The sequence below is a fragment of the Camelus dromedarius genome, chromosome 3, assembly GCF_036321535.1.
Source record: "Camelus dromedarius isolate mCamDro1 chromosome 3, mCamDro1.pat, whole genome shotgun sequence".
Classification (NCBI taxonomy): Eukaryota; Metazoa; Chordata; class Mammalia; order Artiodactyla; family Camelidae; genus Camelus; species Camelus dromedarius.
Genome location: NC_087438.1, coordinates 76,390,518 through 76,415,026, shown reverse-complemented (window position 1 = coordinate 76,415,026; position 24,509 = coordinate 76,390,518). Strand labels below are relative to the sequence as shown.

General features: G+C 34.8%; 1 protein-coding gene across 2 annotated transcripts in view; it reads right to left on the bottom strand.

Moving 5' to 3' along the window:
- Nucleotides 1-24,509, bottom strand: part of CAMK4 (calcium/calmodulin dependent protein kinase IV) — a 196,627-nt gene that overhangs the window by 44,834 nt on the left and 127,284 nt on the right. For both annotated transcript variants that reach the window (XM_010987523.3, XM_031448795.2), the window contains one exon: nt 14,271-14,343. In XM_010987523.3, the coding sequence (XP_010985825.1) occupies nt 14,271-14,343 (73 nt within the window). The remainder of the gene's footprint in view (nt 1-14,270; nt 14,344-24,509) is intronic.

Below are 24,509 nucleotides of genomic sequence, written 5' to 3'. Positions count from 1 at the left end.
TATTTTGTGTTCTAAGCCTGATTCTGCCATAAACCAGCTGTGTGATCTTTAAAAAATTACCTAACCTTTCTGAGTCTCAGTTTCTTTGCCTATGAAAGTAATGTAATGAGACTGATAGCCTTATAGGTATGAAATTTAAGTAAAATAATGTGCATAAAGCTTTTAGCAAAAGCTTGGTCTACAGTAAGTGCTTAATAATACATGGTAGTGATGGCTGGTACCACTACTATTGAGATAATTATTATTAGTGTGTTCCAATTGTATAATCTTCTCAAGATTCTTTCTTTTTTCAGTTTTCTAGTAGAATAGAGTACAAGCATTTAGCTCCTTTACTAAATGGCCCATTAGATGGATAAACAGAAGGTATGAATGATGTGAATCAGTGTGTAACAAAGCTCTTCCTCAGAGGAGTTCAACTTACAATAAGATGGCATTTCAGCAGGATCCAGAGCCATTAAGCCTTGAGTATAGCTAATTTTCTGTAACAGTAATTTCACAGGCAAAAGTTTGGAAGATAATTTAAAAGTTAAATACTGTGTTTTGGGATAGGTTCCAACATTCAAGGGAACATTTTAAAGAATAAATCACACAGATGGTCAGAACCTATGGCGTATTCAACATATTATTCACAGAAATGTAAATGTTTCAAGGTTAAATTTTGAGAAGCAGAATCTAAGACTAGAATGCAAAGTGTATGTGTGAGAAATTATGTTTTTCTTTTTTTTTTAGTGTATAACATATCATCTTTTTTCTTTTTTTTTAACATTTTTTATTGATTTATAATCATTTTACAAAATTGTAGAATAGATAAACAAGATTACACTGTATAGCACAGGGAAATATACACAAAATGTTATGATAACTCACAGAGAAAAAAATGTGACAATGAGTGTGTATATGTCCATGAATGACTGAAAAATTGTGCTTAACACTGGAATTTGACACAACATTGTAAAATTATGTTTTTCAATATGGATTTTCCCCTGTATCTATCATCATGTCAAATTCTATGAAATTAAATATATATTCCAAAACATAGAGCAATATGCCACATATATTTATTTAGATTTTAAAGACATTATATTCCATGAAAAGTGCTCTCCTGCAGAGCTGTATTAGCATTATCATTTTTGTAAGTAATGTGATTCAACAGTGTCTTGAATTATTAAATGTATTCGAAGCCCTATTATCTTTTAGAAACCAAGGATAAAAGGCCAGTTCTAAAACAGTCCCACATTCAGAATGCTTGAATCCTAAACAAGTTTTCATAAACAACTGGATTCAAGTCAATGAATAAACACTATGCCTGTTATATGTAATGGATACAAAGGGGTATATGGGGTATATGTGCATGTGAGGTGGTAGTGGAGGGCAGAGGGAAAGGATAGTAGATAAGATGAACAAGTCATTATTCCTGCCTATTTCAGGAGCCAGGTCCATGTACAACCACCTATAATACAGTGTGGTTAGTGCTTCATGATAGTGGTAGAAAGTGCCATGAGAGTCCAGGGAAGAAAGTAGTTTGTTGAAATTCTAAATATATATATCTCAGGAAGAGAAAAAGTTAACAATGAGAACAAATATATGCATTTAGCTTCAGAATTTATTACTATTTATTACAGGTGAGTGAAGGAGGGAGGTAGAACCTTAGAGTAGAGTCCAGAAGCTCTCTAAGAATTGGACTAGGGAGTCATAGAATCAAAACAGTCCAAATGGTCCATCTGTTTGGCCTAAAGAGAGAAGTGCAGAAAATTATCAGAAGCCCATAAGACTGCTTAGCTTAATGGACTTTTGTACAGATTGAAACTTAAAGGACCCAGAATCCCAAAGACCAATAAGGAAGACTTATACAGATACCTGGCAATATGGACAGGCTTAGACTGGGAGTTTAAACAGCTTTCGTTCCACTGTTGCTACAACCTCTCCAAGTTTTGTGCACAACTGTAAATGGGGGAAATGCTAATGCTGTTTACCTCATAGGAAAAGAGCTGTGAAAACTGACATGCACCTGCTCAAGTTACTGAGCTTCAAGGAAAAGAAGGGATTCTTAGACATCTCAGTAGAAGAAAGTAGATCATCTCTAAGAAGGGAAATATCAAGTTGATGTCAGATTTCTACAAGGTAGCTTTCAGTGCAAGGAGATTACAGAGGAATGGGTATAGACCCTTGGGGTTAGGACCAAGGGTCTCATTAATGTTACAATAGATACTGTAAGTATAAAGTGATCACAAAAGTCATGAAAGAACTTGGGGAATATATTGTTGCTACGTCCTTCTGGGAACAGAAAGAAATAAGTAAACCCAAAGCAAAACAAACAAACAAACAAAACCCCAACTACTTGGATGAATAAATCCAGCCAACTAAAAACAGAAAGATAAAAACTGTGGTAAGGGGCTGGTGATGGGCATCTAGTCCATTTAAATGTAGAACCCAAACAAACAAGTAAGATGCAGAATATTAATGATGTAAACCATACCAATGTAAAACAGAGATGCAACAAGAAAGAATTTGAAGGTGGAGGTCAATGGAAGGAAGTAGATGGGTATTAATTTCCTTATCTTTTTCAGTGGAGAGATAATATATACTGCTTAAGTTTAATAAAATATAGAGGTTGAAGGATATTGTTTAAAGCTGTAAAAGGAATCACCAGAGAACTAAAACTATAAATGCACATACAAGCTCACTAAAATAAAAACAAAGAAAAAAATTTTCCATGTATATTAAATAGCTATTGAACAAACAAATGTGGATTAAATGAACAAAGATGGATCAAACTGATAAGTGTGGATTAAAGAGTTATTAAACTAAGAAAAGGACAAGAATAAAACAAAAAACTATAAAAGTATTTTAAGAGTAAATATATGATTATAAGTATATACATAGAAAGAGAGAGGAAGGGAGAGAGAGAGAATACGATAGGACCTCCTAAGAAAGATATAAAACATAAAATCTTAGAACTTATGGAAAAAAACCCTTACCAATTTGATTCCCTCAAAAGAAAATTATTCAAGACAACATAAACAATCAAACCAAGGAGAAAACATTTACTGTATCTATCCATCTGTCTATATGATATATATTATATATAAAGATATATGTAAAATATTATACATATATGATAAAGATTAAAATTTGAACATATATAGAGCTCCTACATACCAACAAGAGAAAGACACATAAAATACATAAAAAGCACTGAAAAAAGCAAAGAACAGAAACAAGAATACAATGATCATAACTGGTCACAAGCACATGCTGGCAAAGAGGCAGCAAACTACGAGCAGTACTGTAGACTGGTAAAGCCTTGTAATTTAGCAGCAACCATAAAAAAAGTAAAATAAAGATATTCTTTGTCTGACAGAAGCCACTTCTTGGAATGCATCTTAAAGAAATAATTTTACTTGTGCATAAATATGCCTACAAGGATATTTATTATTATATTATTTACAATTTTTAAAATTGGAAAAATCTTAAATAAACATGTGGGAACTGGATAAATAAATTATAGAACCCACAGTATGAAAAACCATGTAGCAATTAAAAGAATGAAGACAATCCACTGGCACTAAAATATGATAGAATTATGGTCCCAAAGAAGACTCCATGCTCCAATCCCGGGGACTGTGAACATGCCATGTAAAATGGCAAAGGGTCTTTGTAGGTGTAGTTAGGTTAACTAATCACTGTTGTCTTAAAATAGAGATTATCCTGGATTATCCAGATGGGCCCAGTGTAATTGCATGAGCCAAAAGCAGAAGAGGAAGGCAGAAGAGTCAGTCAAACAGGTACAAAGCAAAAGAAGGATTTGATGTGCTATTGCAGGTGTGAAGATGGAGAAGGACAAATGTCAAAGGCAACCACAGGGAACTGCCAACAAACTGAATAAGCTTGGAAGTAGATTCTTCCCCAGAGCCTCCAGAGAGAAGTGCAGCCCTGTGGATGACTTGATTTTGGAATTGTGAGAATCTGGTCATGCTATGCCTAACTTCTAATCTACAGAACTGGGAGATAATATATGGTGCTGTTTTCAGTGTTCAAGTTTGTGGTAACTTTTGGTGTAGCAATAGAAAACTAATATATACATGGAAAAAAATTCTAAGGCACATTATTAAGGGAAAAATTAGAGAGCAATATGAAAAAACAAATGTGTGTAAGTATACTGCATATTTTTGTGTGTGTGTGCCAAGATGCCACACATAGCCTCAGCCACAGCCATCATTTCTTCTTTTTGACCTTTGACCTGTGTTTCAGCTTGTTTTCTATGCTATGGAAAATAGTTTTGAAAACCTTTGAAAATACTCGTTGTGGTTAATGCTCTGAAGTAGCCGAACTGATTTCCTAACATGTAAGAAAAATGGAAAAAGCAGGAGAAAATGATGGAAGAGCATGAGAACACAAATTAAGTGCTACACAATAAAAAACAAACCAACCAAAACACTTGTCGGTAAATGAGTCTTTGACAGGCCTGAAAACCAATGACATTCAAATTTACCCCTGTATTTGGGTCAAACTTTGGATTACTAATGTACTTTCCTATAGAATCCATATTTTGACTTGATTAGGTTGAATAAGTTAGAAAACTAATGCATCACATCTTGATTATACAAGTAGGTTGGTCTGGGTGTAAAAGGCAGAATTCTAAGAATGACCCCTCTATGAAATTAGCTCTGACATTATTTTAAATGCCCTCCCCTTTGAGTATGGGTGGAATCTATGAATATGATGAGGCAGCATTCCTAGGATTATATTAACTTACATGACAAAAAAGACAGTGTTCAGATAGGTTTAATCAAATCACGTGTACCACTGAAAAGTACAGAGCTTTCTCTGGCTGGCAGCAGCAAAGGAAGTCAGGGATTTGAAGCACGGTAATTTTGAAGATGGAGGGAGGCATGTGCCGAGGAATGAGGCAGCCTTTAGGAGCTGAGAGAAGCCCCTGGCTGACAAGCAGTGAGGAAATAGGGACTTTGGTCAAACAACTACATGCAAGTGAATTTGGCCAACAACCCAAATGAGCTTGGAAGCAGATTCTTCTCCAGAGCCTCCATATAAAAGCCTGGACAACCAATAACTTGGTTTCCACCTTGTAAGACTCTAAGCAGAGAACATACTAGAGTCCACTGGACATCAGACCTGTAAAGCTGAGAGATAACAAGTTGTTCTAAGCAGTTAAATTTGAAGCAATTTGTTAGTCAGGAGTAGAAAACTAACACACTGGGTATTTTGCAGTTAGTAAATGGTGAACTGAATAACATAAATATAAACTCTTGGCACACAAGTGTCATGTATCTCTCATTGACTTCACAGTGGTAGGGACTAAATATATGCTCAATAAATATTTTTAGTTTGGTTAGGTGGTGAGTAAATGCATGAAAATGAACAATCTTTTATCAGGTAACTCTTCTAACAAATTACTTATGGAATGTCCATATGTATCTGAATGTTGGACACAGTACAAAGAGGTCCAAGATCTCAGGGAATTTATATTCTAGTTTCAAATAGGAGCTCAAAATTCCAGGGACTAGTTTCTCATATTGGAGCAACAGGTCATTGGAGCACCATAAATGAAGGCTCATAGAGAGAGAGGATCATGAGGTCAGCATGGGGACTTTCCAGGCAGGACTTTGAGGGCCATGCACAGAGGATGACTGTGACAAGGAGACTCTGGAGGGTTAAGGGGGGAAATGCTGTGATATGATGTATACTTTTTTATAAATCAGAAAGGATCCTAAACATCCAAAGAAAGTCTTTTAAATATCACAAATAAATGTGAAGAAAACTGATCACTACAGAGATGCCAATGCAATAATCTCCAACTTGCAGGTATGCTGTATCCAATTTAGAGCTGGAAGTTACAGTGCCCCTCTTATTTGTAGCGGATATGTGTCAAGACCTGCAGTGGATGCCTGAAACCATGAATAGTACCAAGCCCTATATATACTGTTTTTCCTATACACACATACCTATGAAAAGTTCAGTTTATAAATTAGGCAAAGTAAGAGATTAACAATCACTAACAATAAAATAGAATAATTATAATGATATACTATAATAAAGGTTATGTGAATGTGGTCTCTCTTAAAATGATTTTTTTTATTGCATAGAAACTCTAGTCTGTTTCTTTAATTACTTTATCTCTCTCAAAATATCTTACTGTAAAAATTTAATGCCTTTTCCATCTTAAGCACTTTTCACACATTGTGGCCATAATTTTTGCAGTTTGAGGGGCTATAGAAAACTAGCATTAATTTCTTTTTTCCTTCTTCACAATTTCAGGCATAGAAGATTCGTCCTTACCACAGATCTCAGTAACCTCAGCACACTTGTTTTTCTTTTCTTTCCTTATTAAGTCAAGAACTTTCACCTTTTCACTTAAAGGAGGCACTTTATGGCTCTCTTTGGCATACCCAAATTACCAACATCACTATTCTTGTGCTTTAAAGGGAGCCATTACCAAGTAAAATAGGGATTACTTGAACACAAGCACTGCGATACTGTGACAGTCGATCTGATAACCTAGGTGGCAACTAAGTGACTAGTGGGATATGCTGAACAAAGGGATGAGTCATATCCTGAGCGGGATGGAGCCAGATAGTACAAGATTTCACCACACTACTCAGAATGGCAAGCAATTTAAAACTACAAGTTGTTTATTCCTGGAATTTTCCACTTAATATTATCAGATCACAGTTGACTGTGGGTAACTGAAACCAAGCATGGCAAAACCTCAGATAAGGGGGGGCTACTGTACTTTCAACTCAACATATACTGCAACATAAAGAAAACAAAGGACAGATAAATGTGACTCACCCTTGTCTACATTCCAAGTTATGTATGTATATACTACCTATTTTCTTGGTGTATCATTTGCCAATATAATCATACAACTAATACATAACTTTTAAAACACTTGGAATGTTCTATTAATAAAATGTGAGTTTTGACTATTTTTAAGTGTCCAGAGCACAGATAAGTAGTCATCTACTTAATCTACCAACTGCTTATAACATAGTAGGCAGAGCCCTGACATTCCAGAAGAATTTTATGGATTGATGATATATAGGGAACGATTTCCTTGGAAAAAAATAAACAGCAAAATAAATAATTGGGAGGAAAGACTGAGATCAGAAATCATGGAAGATTAGTATTAAATATATGGCGTGTAAAATGCATTAAAATTACATCACACTTCTTTCAATGAGCCAAAAATAAAGAGGATATTCACAGAAGGGCCTTAGATTACATTTACAAAAAGCAGAAAAATAAAGTGAGACACTAGAATAAGGAAGTGTATTCCTGTCCTAGGCCAAGAAGACATTTTGAAAACTCTAGTGGTTACTGAAATCTTTTTTAAAAATAGGCAAAGAAGTTAATAATTGTTAGGGTATCCAACACTGCATATATTGCAATGGTGTTTCCATTTCTTTAGCACTTTGGATGGTGATGATTCTCTGCAATTTACAAAGTAAAGAGAGGAGAGGAGAGAAAGAAGGAAGAAGGGAAAGAGGATGAAAGTGGGGAGGGGAATAAACAGATATATTAAGGGGATGGTTGCACTTAGATGTATTAAAATTTTTGTGTATTTTTCTTTTTTGTAGTCACAACATCTGGGCTTCCAACTGGCATTCAGTGAATTGAGGCTAGTGCCAATTAGTCAATGGACTAAATGTTTTGTGTCTACCCAGAATTCATATGTGAAGCCCTAATCCCCAATGTGATGGAGGTGAAGTCTTTAGAGCTAACTAGATTCAGATGAGGTCTTGAGGATGGCGCCCCCAAGACAGGATTAAGGCCCTTAAAAGAAGATGAAGAGACCAGAGCTTGCTGTCTCTCTCATGAGGACACAGCAAGAAGGTTGTAGTCTATAAATTAGGATAGAGCCCTCACTAAGAATCTGACCATGCTGGCATCCTCATCTGAGACTTTTAACCTCCGAAACTATGAGGAATAAATGTTTTTTGTTCAAGACACCCAATCTGTGGTATTCTGTTATAGCAGCCTGAACAGGTTAATACACCTACAAAGAACTGCCCTGCCCAAATGAAACTAGTGTTCCTGTTGTTTCCATTGAGAATCTCTGCATTTTAACCAAAGTGAATAAACTGGATTTTTGTGCGCATTCCTTATTCAGAAACTATACACTTGAGATGGGACTGAAGAGAGTGACTAAAACAGGAAAACAAAGCTAACGTTCTGTTTCCATGACCAGTGCAATGTATAGGCTATGACCTAGGCCTGTACTTATTTGTTAACTTGACATCTCCATTGAATTATGTATTTCTCATTTATGAGGCAGGCAAAATACTTTGTAAAATTTTTGTAAAATTTGTTCTTAAATTATTTAATAATACTAAAATCAAAATTCCATGTTCAAGGAATAAAGTTAACAGAATATTATTACAATGTTGCCTGAAAGTTCTTTTTCTGGCCCAGAAATAAAAAAAAATTCTACCTGACTCTTTCAGAGAATTGTTCATTTTCTCCCACACTATTTCTGAATTAACCATTCCCAAAATAAAAATTCTCTTCATAATTACATGACAGTAAAGCAGTTCCCAGTATCACACACAAACTCCATGATGACAGTGAGACAGAAAAATGACCTTTCCTCCCTTGGTTCTCCTTTTATTAAGGGAAAACTTGTCCCAGAACTCACAAGCAGACAGCCCCTCAGAACTCATTGGCCAGGGCCAGGTCATATGCCCTTGCCTAGCTGCAAAGGAGGCTGGGAAAAAAGTTCTGGCATTTTCCATGCTTTAAAAAATAGATTGGTTCTGTCAACAAGAAATAAGAGGTCAGGTGGAAGAAGGCTTAAGTGTGGCAAATAATGTAAAGTTGAATAACTATATATTTCTCATTAAACCTATAAATGTTATCAAGCATAGTACTTGGTACTAAATACAAGGTAGTAATTTTTTTTATTACTATTGCACTTGTTTCAGTTTTACTGACCTCTTAGAACCATTAGTAAAGACTATGAAGATTTTAGAAGATTCTGTGAATAGAAACAGAAACTTTGAGAATTTATTTTTGTTTTCAAATAATTTCCTGTACCATTTATTAAGCTATTGTTTCTCAATTTTAAATCTATCCTCTATAGTTCACTTTGTGAAGCTGGAACTTGAGTTACAAGTCACACTTTTCCTCCTTCTGCTGCTTCCTATTTGGCTCTGCTATTAGAGTGCACTAGGGAGAGAGTAGAAGGCTTAAAGAGGATGAAGGGACTTGCACCCTTTCTGAGTCTGTCTTTCTGATTGTTCTTCCCATGTACCCTAGAAACACTTTATCATTCTGAGAGCAGCTGCCATTTCCAGTCTGCAGTTTTTCCAAAGCTCATAGAACAAATCCCAGTGTCCTCTTAAGCACACCAGCACTAGTTGGCTAGAACACCATTCTTAAGGTCTGAGTGCCAGCTTCATGAGCAATTCTTCTTGAGCTCAGAAATAAGAAACCAGCACGAGCCAAGCAGTGAGCCTTCACACAGGTCTACCGAGCACCTCCTTTAAGTTTCTAAGTATTTTTTAATTTTTAAAAATTTTTGTTACTTTAAAATTTAATTTAATTTAATTTTAAATTGAAGTATAGTCAGTTTACAGTGTTGTGCCAATTTCTGGTGTACAGCATAATGTTTCAGTCATAAATACATTTGTGTTCATTTTCTTTTTTATTATAGCTACTACAAGATATTGAATATAGTTTCCTGTGTTATACAGAAGAAATTTTTAAAAAATCTATTTTTTTATATAGTGGTTAACATTTGTAAATCTCTAACTCCCAAATTTATTCCTCCTCACCTCCTTTCCCCGGTAACCATAAGACTGTTTACTATGACTGTGAGTCTGTCTCAGTTTTGTAGATGAGTTCATAGAGTCCTTTTTCTTTCCTCTTTTTTAGATTCCACATATGAGTGGTATCATATGCTATCTTTCTTTCTCTTTCTGGCTTACTTCACTTACTAAGATGATATCCAGGTCCATCCATGTTGCTGCAAATGGCATTATTTTACTCTTTTTATGGCTGAGTAATAATTCATTGTATAAATATATGACAGCTTCTTTACCCAGTCATCCGTTGATGGACATTTTGGTTGTTTCCATGTCTTGACTATTGTAAATAGTGCTACTATCAACACTGGGGTGCACGTATCTTTTTGAATTAGAGTTCCCTCTGGATATATGCCATGAGTGGGACTGCTGGATCATACGGTAAGTCTATTGTTTAGTCTTTTGTAAACTTCTAAGTTTTAATCATCTCAAACCTCTTCATTTGGTTTTCTCAGTCCAAGAGGTGGCTTCTTCCCAAATCTGCCACCTCTGCAATACCTTAGCTCAGTGTTCCCATTTTGCCTTTCCAGTCCTTCAATATCAAGTGATCAGTTCTTTACCAATTGATTCTCTAACCTACTAAATATGTTCTTTTTTTAGGGGAAATTACAGGTTTTTAAAGATTTACCCAAAGGAGCTTATACTATTTCATGTTTGTCTACATCCTTATAATAATTTCCATTTCCTATTTTTCTTCAATGTTCAGATACTATATTGGCTTCTATAACTTTAAACAGTTAGATGCTTTTGTTTGCAGTTCTTCACTCCCATCACCATTACATTTAAAACAATTCAATCCAAAAATCTATGTGCTGGGATACTAGACATATTTAATAGCTCTTCAACCATCTCCTTGTATTTTATTCATTTCAGTATGTACTCTATACAAGTTTCTTTAGGCTCCAAGTTCATGGCTTTGAAATTAAGACATACCCAAGAGAACTGTTGCTAGAAAAAGAGGGAAGGTCACATCAGGGGTGAAAAAGAGAAAGACTGTGATTTTTTTTCAAAATAGAGAAAACAGTTGGATATTAATGGTGACGAAGAAAGAACCAGAGGTGGAGGCAACAGTGAGCTGCCAAAAGAGATGAAATATTCTCTGGTTATCTTTATAAGTAAATGGAAAAGGAGGGCTTTAAGATTTGGCATTGTGCTTTATGATAGATAACATCATGTGTCTTCTCGAATGTCCAGATTGATTAGATCATCTAACTTGAGACTATCTGGAATTCATTTCAAGAAGACAGGATACTCAAGAAAGCTTAAGGATCTGCACTCAAAGGCTAACTGAATGAATTTAAACCCAAAGAGGGAAATGTCTTTCATATTCACTTTAAAAGCTTTCAAAAATGCTATTTAAAGCTGAAAAGCATAAGGAGCACAATTACAGTCAAATACTGTGTAATATTTAGGGCAAGAACTGGGATGAAGTGGGGAGGAAGGAAAGGATTGAAAGATTTGTTGCCTAAGAGGTATAATTATACCTGCAACAGATTTCCTAAGAAATTTTCAATCTTTAAGTTTTCTCCTTCTGTACTTTAAAAAACTAGTCTAGATATAATCTTAAAAATGTGTTATCCAGAGGAAATGTGAGATATATCACTGATTACTTTGAGTTCCCAACTGTCCTATTTTTTATAGCTATCTATAGCTACGCAGTTGACAATAAACTATTTCATAAATGCCAGCTACTTCTCGCAAGTTTTAAATTGCCTGCTTTCTACCTGTGAAACACAGAGGGAACTTACTTTAATTTTTTTCCTTTAAGTTAACTCTTAGTTGCAGCAATTAGAGAAAAATTGATTTCTATAAAACTTCTTTCAAAGAATGTTTGACTTGAATGTGGTAACCTACTTTCTAAACTGGAGCTTTGTAGAGCTTTAGCTGTGTGAGTAGGTAAAATAAGACACTTTTTGTTTTAAATTTAGGGGTACCAATAGACTAATTAATCCATTTTTGCAGACCTGGAATAGAGTTCCTGGAACTGTAGCACCTCAGTTGGCAGCCCTTTTTTCCCTTAATTGATGTAACTCCAGTAAGTGCAAAATTCTGATACTGAAATATCCATTTCTCATTCACTGAATCAGAATAAATTTCTCCCAGTCAGCTATCTGAGATATCACTAAACTGAAGCATGTCCACTGATAAGCCAAAAGAGTCAAAAGCTGACCTAAAAGGATGGAGGCAACCAGAAAAAAACATATTGAAGAGAGTGAGTTTTGAATGGAAGGAAAAGAACTAAATGATAGTAGGCAGCAGAAAAGAACCTCATGAATGGGAGAAAATCATATAGCTTTGTTTCATATGAATGGAACAGAAAAATGGTAGTAAGGATATTTTAGTAAATATGTCATCATCTAGAAAGACAAAATATAGAACAGTGCTTTTTTGACTATTTGATAAATTTTCATTTATTTATTCAGTAAATATTTATTTAGCACTTACTATTGCCATTTGATTTTATTTTAGTACTTAGCTGTGGAGTGCATATATATACATACATACACAGATTCACGTCTAATACTCTGAAAGTGAATATACTGAGCCTGAAGTTGCTTATTCTCTTTTCCCTCCTTTTTGAACATTGCTATAACTTCCATACCTTATTTTGTCTTTTTCACAACTCTGTTAGGTTGAATGTTACACCTATTTCACATGAGGACATTGAGGCTCAGAGGTGTTTAGTGATAGACCCAAGCTTGCATATCTAGAAACTGAACCTAGCTCTGTTTGACTCCCAAAGTACTCTTAACTGTTATACTGCCTGCCTGATTTAGGTAAAGTGATAGTGGGCCACAGCCAGCAAGTCTACCTGAGTAAATAATTTATGATATATAGTAATGAGAAATGAAGTTTTAAAATGAGTATTCAATAAAGGCATAAAACTGCCATTACTGAACTCAGAAGTGACAAAATAAAAACAGCGATTGCGAAAGAGGATTCTTGACATATATTTAGGGATAGGAACTGGAAGAAACTGGAAGTGTTTTTTTAAAAAAAAAAAGCATGCCAGAAATAGTCATAGCATGACACAGGGAGCAGGATTATGTTCATGGACATTTGAAGAAAGATTCAACTACAGTCAGGAAGGTGGATTTGAGGAGGAAAGGTAATGGAAGAGCTAAAAATCATTCCCCAGTTGCCAGTGGAAACCAGGAATGGTAAATGTATTGCATTGGATGGAGTGGATGTTTTAGGTGTGGTGAGAAGATGAATTTGATATTCAAAATTTGTAAAATTAGGAACTGCATTGTGTATGTAAAGTTTTATGACATCATCTTCAGCTTTTATTCACCCCAAACTCAAACTTTTTTATCCCCCACCATAGCAAAGAGACCAAAATACTTTTATAGGAAGGAATTGTTTGGAAAGTCTGGGCTATAAAGCCAATTGAACTTGGTGTTGATAGCTCAAGAATGGATTTGGTTGGATCACAGTCTGCTACTTCTAGCAGCCTAGTGCAAAGACTGGGAGACTTTTTTTTTCCTTCCACAATTGGTACATAAACTAGTTAGATTATCAGGGTCCATTCTTCCTTCCCTCTCTTCTGTTTTGTTGTAGGTAAAATTCATAGGACTTGTGCTTGTGTCACTGTGGCTGATAACTCAAGATATTGAATAATGATTTCAGTTAGAGAGCTGAGTCTGAATAAAAGATTGTAACTAATTCTGGCTATATTTTACAGATTTGTCTCTTCCACTGATTCTGACAAATATTTCCCTTTGGGCTCCATCCTGTTTGTTCAGAGAATAATTTGTTTGGCTTTGTATTCAATAAATGAATCACCAAAGTAACCTAGCATGTATTAGATACCTTTAAACATATAGGAAGGTTTTCATCATTGGAGTCTGTTTTACCTAGGCAAATATTTCCTTATTAACTCAATCTAAACAAGCTTCTCAAAATTATATTTTGTTGTAAATGTGTGAGCATGTTTCAATCATTAACTTACAAAATTTTATCCCAATTTAAAATGTTAACTTGTATTTCTTCTTTTAAAAAAATACAATTGTCAGAATTTTTCCTTCTAATTTACTCATTTCTTCTCTTGAAAGAAAAATTAATAATCTCTATGCTCCAAGGTCTATACTTATGACATTTAACCTTTTCTCATTTCCTTACCAAACAACAAAAACAATAAACAAACTAAAGAAATTGAAAGAAAGAGAAATGAACAACTACAGGCATCAAAATATGATTTGATTCACAGTAACAGAATGGAAATTATTTTGACAAATTTATGGCATTACACAAGAGGACTGCATCTTCCAGAGTTTGAGTAATCAATAGAAAACATAAATTTCTTCAACATACTTTCTAGTAAATATTTCATACTTCTTATCTATAAGCTTTATAGCTTGTCACAGATACACACTTCTTAAGTGATGATTCTGGAAAAGGAAGTGATTACCATGAGTGACACTATTGCTGTCACTTCATACTTACAGCGACCGCCTCCAGGATTTGTTTGACAGCATCTGCAGCATCTCGTTCACTGTAATACCCCTTTTCCACAATCCTAAAACAAACAAACAAATCAATAAAAACCCATGAAATGCTTCTCAGACACATGCATTCAGTTGAGTGGGTGTTAAAAGAAGTTAATCAGATTAATGTTAATGAAGATGTATCTAAACAATTGCAACAGGCTACCATAACACTTGGGGAAAGACGTCCATGAACTAGCACTCTAGAAGTCTTTCGGTTTATTTAGGAAAATGAGAAACATTGCTTAGGCTTGAACCATCCATCCTATCTGAGGACAAAAAAATTCTTTCCTTTTAAACTCTGTATTGCGAATTGTTTTAAATACATACCAAGTAGGCAAAATACTATGAACTATCCAATATAACTGTTTCACAGTTCCAGCACTAATTAATTCATGGCCAGTGTTGTTTTATCTAGTCAATTAATTACTTCCCTTCCCCCTCCTTATTTATTGTTTTGAAGCAAATATCAGACATCATATAATTTAACTCATAAATATTTAGGGAGATATCTCTAAAAGACAAAGGATTTTTAAAAATCATAACTACAATGTCATTATCATACCTATAAATTGCAACACTTCCTTAACATTTTCAATATGCACTGTTTCAAATTTCCAATTGTCTTGGATATGCTAAAATTTGTCTGCTTGAATCATTATCCAAATAAGGGCCATACAATGGTTGGTTGATATGTCTCATTTTCTTTTACTTGTAACTCCTCTCTCCTATTCCTTTGCTCTTTCTCTCTCATTCGGTTTTCTTTTCCAAATAAATGACTTGCTCTTTTTGTATGGGTGTGGACAAGGAATTTCTCTTTGAAGTTAAAGTATTTCCTTTTTTTTTTTTTGATTTCAGGTTTTTTCAGAATTATTATGCTTTGTATTTGTTTCCTTCCATTGCCTTGGTTTTCTTCTTGGTGGTATGCAATTATACACATGGTAGAGTTTTTCTACTTTATAGTCACAAATAAACAAAGTAAGAAATTAAAGAGAAGAAACAACAACTGACAAAACAGAGATACAAAAAATCATAAGAGAATACTATGAACAGTTATATGCCAACAAATTGAACAATGTAGAAGAAACGGAAAAATTTCTAGAAACATACCACCTCCCAAGACTGAATGAAGAAGAAATAGATAATCTGCACAGACCAATCACTAGTAGTGAAATTGAATTTGTAATTTAAAAAACTTCCAGCAAACAAAAGTCCAGGACCAGATGGCTTCACAGGGGAATTCTACCAAACATATAAAGAAGAGCTCATATCCTTCTCAAACTATTTAAAAAAATTAAACAGGATGGAACACTCCCAAATTCATTACACAAGGACACCATTAACCTGATAACAAAATTAGACAAAGATACTACAAAAAAATAAAATTACAGGCCAATATCTCTGATGAATATAGATGCAAAGATCCTCAACAAAATATTAGCAAATTCACCCTAACAATACATAAAAAGGATCACACATCATGATCAAGTTGGATTTATTCCAGGGTTACAAGGATGGTTCAACATACGAATCAATCAATGTGATAAACCACACTAACAAAAAGAAAGATAAAGATCACATGATCATTTCAATAAAAGAAGAAAAAGCAGCTGACAAAATTCAACATCAATTCATGAAAAAAAAACTTTCATCAAAGTGGGTATAGAGGAAACATCTCAAAATATCTGCAAATGATACGACCAATAAGGTGTTAATATCCACAATATATATACAGCTCATACAACTCAATATCAAAAAACCCCAAACAATCCAATTAAAAAATGAGTGGGAGACCCAAATAGACATTTTTCCAAAAAGACAGACAAATGGCCAACAGGCACATGTAAAGATGCTCAAAATCATTAATTATCAGAGAAATGCAATCAGAATCACAATGAGGTATCACCTCATGCCTGTCAGAATGGCTGTCAACAAAAGACCACAGATAAATGTTGGCAAGGATGTGGAGAAAAAGGAACCCTTGTACATTGTTGGTGGAAATGTAAATTGATGCAGCCACTGTGTAAAAGAAAATTAAAGGTTCAAAAAACTAAAGGTTTTTTGAGTTTCCTCAAAAAAACTAAAGACAGAACTACCATATGATCCAGCAATTCCACTCCTGGGTATATATCCAAAAAAAATGAAAACATTAATTAGAAAAGATATATGTACACTCAGTGTTCATACAAGCATTATTTACAACAGCCAAGATATAGAAGCAACCAAATGTCCATCAACAGTTGAATGGATAAAGAAGATATTATATACATATGTGTGTGTGTGTGTGTATATATGTGTGTGTGTGTGTTACACACACCTATACAGAATGGGATACTACCCAGCCATTAAAAAGAATGAAATTCTGCAACTGTAACAATGTGGGTGGATTGAGAATATTATGCTTAGTGAAATAAGTCAGACAGCGAAAGACAAATACTCCATGTTATCACTTATACATGGAATTAAAAAAATAAAATAAACAAATGTATATAACAAAACAGAAATAGACTCACAGATATAGAGAACAAACTAGTGGTTACCAGTGAAGAGATGGAAGAGGGGAGGGGCAAAATAGGGTTAGGGGATTAAGAGATATAAGCTACTATGTATAAAGTATATAAGCAACAAGGATATATTGTAGAGCACAGGGAAATAGAGCCACAATTTTGCAATAATTTTAAATGGAGTTTAATCGATAAAAATATTTAATCACTGTTGTACATATGAAACTAATATATATTATTAATCAGTTATACTTCAATAAAACTTTTTCTACTTTTGATTTATATTGTTTTTCTATAATTTTCTTAATTTTAGTTTTATTTTGCAATATTAATTTATAATTTCATCTATTTTGTAGGCATATCCTCCTGACATGCTTTCACTGCCTAAAGGAACCTTATTTTGCTCCTTATTTTCTGTTCTCTTATAATCATTTTGTATTGGAATTAACTGAGCTGCCTTTCTGCTATTTATTTTTAAGCAAAATTTGTTTTCTTTACCTTGACAGAGTGATGGGTCAAGATATCTTTTCTAATCTCATGGCTCTCGACTTTCTGGTTATTTTCATGAAGCATTCAAAAATAGGACCTCATACTTTCTAAGATTTCTCTTCTCCTTCACCTGGGACTTCATTTCCTTGCCTCTACCAACTCTACTCTGATTATGAGAGTCTCTTTCCAGCAGTTACTCCTCAATATGGGGCTTTTCCCCAAAGAGTCCTCAGATATTAGTTCCAAGAGTTCACAGGGACTTGACTGCATTAATTTCTTCAAAGCTTACTATAGGTGCAGCCCTTGCACTTCTCAGAAATTTGGATAGCAAAAAGCCCTTGGCTTTCTTCTTATATTGGCCCATTCTGCTTCCCAGTGATTCAAGTGTTCCTCTGTTCTTAGGTCCATCACATACCCTCTTGCTTCCTTTGCTTCTTCTCACATAGATGCTAATACACATGATTAGTGCATTTGTCATTAGTTTGTCCTCAATCACTTGTATTTTAGCTTCATGAGGATACCCTATCGCCTGGTTTTGTTACAGATAATGTCAGTGATGTTTTGGTTTTTCTGTTCTCGTTTCTCTGTCTATTCTTGTGGGGATGGTTGGGAAGATTGAAAAACTACTTGTGATTTCTATCTTCCCAGAATTTCAAAATAAAACACCTTTTTTGATAGCTCTGTAGATTATCAATTTGCATAAGATGTTTTCAGCTGACAAAAAGTTTGTGGTAAAAATATGCTTGAAAAAGGTCAATTCAAAATACAAAAGACACAAAACCTCAACAATTTTTGTAATTTTGCATTGAAATTTTTCTTAGATGGTTAATACCTCAAATAGCATAGTTATTTTTCAGAAAGCATCTTTTAAAAACAATGTTGTGGCAAGAAGTTGTTAGTTCTCAAAGTAGCTGTTGTTAAAAGTTGAATTAAAAATTTTTTTCAAACTAGGGGATGGAGGGCAAGGAAAAGCAGAACATAACAGATCTCACAAAAATAAAAAGATGTATCATAAGGTATCTCAATTGCTGTAATTATTAAAATTCAGGAAAAGTGTATTGCTGAAAACATTTCAAATTTTTCCTCCATTCAGTTATTTAGAACATTGTCAAGAAACACAAACTCATAATATTTTCAAAGGGTGAAAGGTGGAATATTCCTCTTCACCTTTTTATTTATTAGATACCTGTTATGCACCAGGGTCAAATAAAATGTGAAAATAGATTATAATATTCAGGGGGTTATTATTAATTGGTTCTTGAAAATCAATTTTCATATGGTATTTCCTTACAAGAACACAAATTTTTCCAACTCATGATTAAGTTACATTATCTACTTAGTAAAACTTTAATTGAAATAATTTCTTGAACTATACTTTCTGAACATTTTATTTTTTCCTATCTTTTATTTTTTATTTTTTAAATTGAAGTATAGTTGATTTACAATGTTGTATTAGTTTCAGGTGTATAGCAAAGTGATTTAATGATACATATATGTATAAATATATTCTTTTTCAGATTCTTTTCTATTATAGGTTATTACAAGATGTTGAATATAGTCCCCTGTGTTATACAGTAGGCCTTTGTTGGTTATCTATTTTATTGTGTACAGTAGTTTGTATCTGTTAATCCCAAACTCCTAATTTACCCCTCCCCCCACTTTCCACTTTGGTAATCATAAATTTGTTTTCTATGTCTGTGAGTCTGTTTCTGTTTTGTAAATAAGTTCATGTGTATCATTTTTAAAATTCCATGGATAAGCAATATCATATGATATTTGTCTTTCTCTGACTTCACCTAGTATGATATCTCTAGTTCCATCCATGTTGTTGCAAATGGCATTATTTCATTCTTTTTTATAGCTGAGTAGTATTCCAGTGTGTGTGTGTGTGTGTGTGTGTGTGTGTGTGTGTGTGTATACATACATATATATACACACATATATACATATGTATATATGTACACCACATCTTGTTTATCCACTCATTTGTCAGTGGACATTTAGGTTGCTTCCATTGCTTGTTATTGTAAATAGTGCTGCTATAAACACTGGGGTTCATATATCATCTTGAATTAGAGTTTTCTCTGGATATATCCCCAGAGTGGGATTGCTGGATCACATTGTAACTCTACTTTTGGTTTTTTAAGGAACCTCTATACTGTTCTTCACAGTGGCTGCACCAATCTACATTCCCACCAACAGTGTAGGAGGGCTCCTATTTTTCTACATCTTCTCCAACATTTATTATTTGTAGACTTTTTGATGATGGCCATTCTGACTGGTGTGAGAGGATACCTCATTGTAGTTTTGATTTACATTTCTTTAACAATTAATGTTGCTGAACATCTTTTCATGTGCCTGTTGGCCATCTGCATGACTTCCTTGGAGAAATGTCTATTTAGACCTTCTGCTGACTCTTTGATTGGGTTATTTTTTGTTTGTTTGTTTGCTTTTTAATTGATCTGTTTGTATATTTTGGAAATTAATTCTTTGTTGGTTGCATCATTTGCAAATATTTTCTCCCATTCCATAGGCTGTCTTTTCATTTTGTTTATGGTTTCCTTTGCTGTGCAAAAGCTTTTAAGTTTAATTAGGTCCCACTTATTTATTTTTGTTTTTATTTCCATTACTCTAGAAGACAAAAAAAAAAAAAAAGCACTGCTGCAATTTATGTTAATGAGTGTTCTGTCTATGTTTTCCTCTAGGAATTTTATAGTATCTCTTCTTACCTTTAGGTCTTTAATCCATTTTAAGTTTATTTTTGTATATGGTGTTAGATACTGTTCTAATTTCATTCTTTTACATGTAACTGTCCAGTTTTCCCAGCACCAGTTATTGAAAAGACTGTCTTTTCTCCACTGTACATTCTTGCCTCCTTTGTCGCAAATTAATTGACCATAAAAAAATATTTCTGGACTTCCTATCCTGTTCCATTGATCTATATGTCTGTTTTTTTCACCAGTACCATGCTGTTTTGATAACTATAGCTTTGTAGTATAGTCTGAGTCAGGGAGTGTGATTCCTCCAGCTCTGTTCTTTTTTCTCAAGATTGTTTTGGCTATTTGGGGTCTTTCCAAACCTTTAAAAATGAAGTTTGAGAAAAGTGGAAAAGAAGGATTATTATGTCAGAGTAGGTTGAGAACTTTGGACACATTACATCAGCCTCTGCATTTCTCTCTAAATGTGGATTTCATGGTACATCTAATGACCAACATGAATGTAATTAGTGTGTCCTCTATGTGCTGCACCTGCAGCCTCAACAGCTTGGTTTTTTCTAGTCTTGTTAAAGGAGAGGTGCTGTCACAAAGATGATGGAAAAGAATGGCTGATAATTAACTTTCTTTCCATCTCCCATTCTCCCCAGAAGAGGATAAAATCAATAACCTTCTGGCCTGCAAAAAAAGTGTGGATTTTCCTATAGCTACTCACCAAGACTAGAGCTTTACCACAACAGCTTTGTGGTACCCCTCCATGGGGTGATACTTATGGCATAGTCTATGCCAGGAGTACTCCTCAGGGTTGTAAGAACCAACTTTCACAACCATGTGCAGTCTCCCTGGTAAGAAACCCTCCTTGTCTGTTAAGCACACATTTGTTCTTAAGAGCATCCCCATTGTTTAGAAAGGCAGTGCTTCACCCACTGGCATTTCCTCTCTACACTTTATTATGAAACCTCAAGCTCTGCCCTAAATGTGGTGTTTATGCAATTTCATTTGGATATAATTTAGGGTTAAGTACCTGTGTTCAGAACATGTCCTTCGGTGAATGTCTAGGGACTGGCTGGATGGAGGAGTAAATTTTCTTAGGGCTGTTTTCAGATCAGATAGAGGGAAGAAGAGTAGGTGTAAAAAGAATAGTTAATGGAAATTTCACTAATTTTCCACAATATATGTTAAATTAGTAAAATATTTCATCTAATTAATGAAGAGGATGCATTCTATAGATATATCATTCCTTTGCTTATTCAATAAATATTATGGAATGACTATTATGTGCTTAGCACTCAGTAGTGAACCAGACATGGCCTCTGCACTCATGGGGTTTCTCTTGGTATAAGTAGACAGACAACGACCAACACAGTTGCTGAATACTGTGACAGAGGTATTAGAAAATGGTCTGGGAGCTCCTAGAAGATGCAGGTAATCTATTCTGGAGGCCATGCAGGGTAGGAAAAGGATTCCAGAGATAGCACAAAGTTAAAGGGTTTATAGAAGGTTTCTAGCTGCAGGGAGGGTGGGAGCTGGGGATGGGATAAGTGTAGGGGAGTAACACAGGACTGGAGAGGAGGGACACTAAGAAAAAGGACTAAGGCTACAGTGAGAATTGGATCATGAGGATGGTATAATGATATCCACTCAGTATTTCTAACTTCCTAATGTGAGCCAGGTACTTGCTGGATATAATAAAGAATAAGTTTGGGTCCTGGCTCAGATAAAGACCATAGATAAAAGAGAAATTACAAAAAAAAAAAAAAAACCCATCACTATAGATATAATACATATTATAGTAGGGTTTATACAGCCAAGGAATTTATTAATTCTGTTGTCAGAAACGTTTCTAGAGTACATACGTGGGGTAGGAGCATAAATGCAGGTGCCTTCTCCACCTCATCTGTGTGTGTGAACTCTGTATCTCATAGGTTGGTCCTACCATCACAACTCAACTGTCTCTCTTCCAGGCTTCTTCTGCTAAAAGGAATTTTGTTCCCAGTTGACTTGTTCCTCAGACTGTGATAGGGACAGGTTTCTGGAACTGAGGCATTCAATTTTTAAATATTGTATAGGTTGAGGTAACACCCAAACTATCCATGACCAACTGGGAAGAGTAATAGCAGGAACCTTCTCAAGTTGCAAATGCAGATTTATCACTTAGAGTTAAGATTGTAAGTGAAGATATTAGTGACCAAGTAAAGGAAAATGAAATCTTACAATCTTTTCCTCTCCATATACGTAGCATGATTACAGTTGATTTATTTGGCTAAAACATTCTGCAGAGTATTATGGCAAAATTCTTGGCCTTCTCACTCGTTAATTGGTTGATCACCCATGGAGTTTAGCTCCAAGTCTTGTTCATAGTAGGTGGTCAATAAATATCTGTGGAATCAATACTAATTGATAAGTGAATGAATGTCAGAAAAATTTCAGACTGTGGACATCTGGACAACTCCTTTGCCTGTGCTCCTTATCATGGGGAACAAAAAGTACTGGCCTGGGAAGTGATGCTCACTTGTTGCAAGTGCACTGGCCATGGATCCAGAGGGAGAACAGCCATATACATGCTTCCCAAAGCAAAATGCAATAGGTAGAAATATTATTGCTGGCCTTAGGTATAAGCTGAGAGTTACGTAGTTTCTAGATATTATTGTAATAATATGAATCTTTTCAGAAACTTATTTTGAACAAAAAGTAATTCAAATTCAGCAAAATATAGTGTTTGTTTCATATACCAAATATTAATTCCAACATAAAATTTAGCTGGAATTTCAAAAAAATTGCCATTGAAATGAAATTGAACCATATATATAGTCAAGAGTTTATAGCTTTATACAATGTGTCTTCAATTTTTAGAAGAAATGAGATATTTAATCATTGTAGGGACTTTAGGGCTGTGAAATAGGAGGATAATTTTGGTTGATATCTTTGTTTTTTGTATTTAAACATACTTATTGCTAGATTTCTCCTCAGATTTAGTAAACTAATTTCCTTCTCATACTTTGTAAAATAAGAAGGTAGTTAAAATGCTACCCACATCTTAAGATCATTTTCAAAGGCCCAGGGTTGTGTAGTTTGTAGCTATTTTGCACAATTTCCTATCATTCCATTGTAATCTGGGCTAGAAGACTCAGTGCTAAAAATAAAATCTCTCCTAAGACTTTAATTACAACTGACCCAAAAGGCTGCTCTGAGGTCCCATTTCCTACAGGTCCTTCAGTCACTAACAGGCCTAGACTTTATCTGGAATCTGGGGAGGAAGTGTAATGGGGTGTGTTTCCCTTGGCTCGCAGGCTGTGATTCTCCAGCCTCAATGCACCTTCTCACTCCAAGACCATGCCTTTTACTTCCACTGTTTGCTATGTTGGCCCACATGTTCCTTTTCCCCAGAGTTGGGACAGTTTTTCTTCTCATTGTTTTAAAATTGTAGGATGAGAAAACACAGGCGATGGCTATTTCTCTCCATGGATCTGCTTTAAAATATGACTTTTGTACATTTGCTTCTGTCACCTTAATTGCTGCAAATTGAATTGAGCTCGTCTCCAGTCCAGCAGTTAGCACAGGCAATGCAGCTGAAGAGCTCTAATCTGATTATATCCTGAAGCCCTCAGACTTCCTGGCACAAAGATTAGGAGCCCTACTACTTTCTCCACCAATGACAGCATTTTTCTCAAATGGAGATGGTATTAGATGACCATCGGTTTATATGAGAAAGACATTGGTCTGGTGAGAATGCATACAGAAGGATCGAATGACATAGGGTAAAAGCTCCAAAGAACATGAGTTTCAGGAACCAAGTCTTAAGGGCTGCCAGTACATTATTATGCTGATGCATACAAAGTTTTATTTAAACTAATTCTGCTGTACCCTGTGTAAATCCACCACTCTTTTATAGTGTCATTCACTACTTTTTCTTATTTCATTGACGGCATTTTGGTCAGTAATGGTGCTTTTTCTAAGAACTCTCCCAAAAAGTGTTAAATTCATATGCTTAAAAAAATAATTTCAAAGGGTACTACTAGTACCTGTTAAATTTGAAAGCTCAGGATAGAGTGAGGGAATTGCAGATCAATGTGGGTGCTGAGTCGACAGTGTAGGAGAAAGGGGAGGCCAAATCCAATTGTAGACCTGGGAATGGGCCAAAGGGATTCCTCATCCAAATTCTCTCATACTATAAATGAAAAGCCTGACCCACAGATGTTATATAAAGCGCCCAAGAGCACAGAGTTTATTGAATCATTCAACAAATATCTAGCAACTGCTTGCTTTCTGCCTAGAACAGCTTCTAAGATAGACATTAAGAAACACAAATTAACCCCCACCAATGTGCTCTGCCTTGACATCACTCTGCACTTTTTCTACCCTGGACCTGCTAATTTCTTATTTCCCGTTTAAGATTCAGCTTAAAAGGCCCTATTATACCCCTGAAGGCATTTTTGACTTAGAAGACCCCCTTATTTTGTGCCCATTGTACTGTTTATGCCCCAATTACAG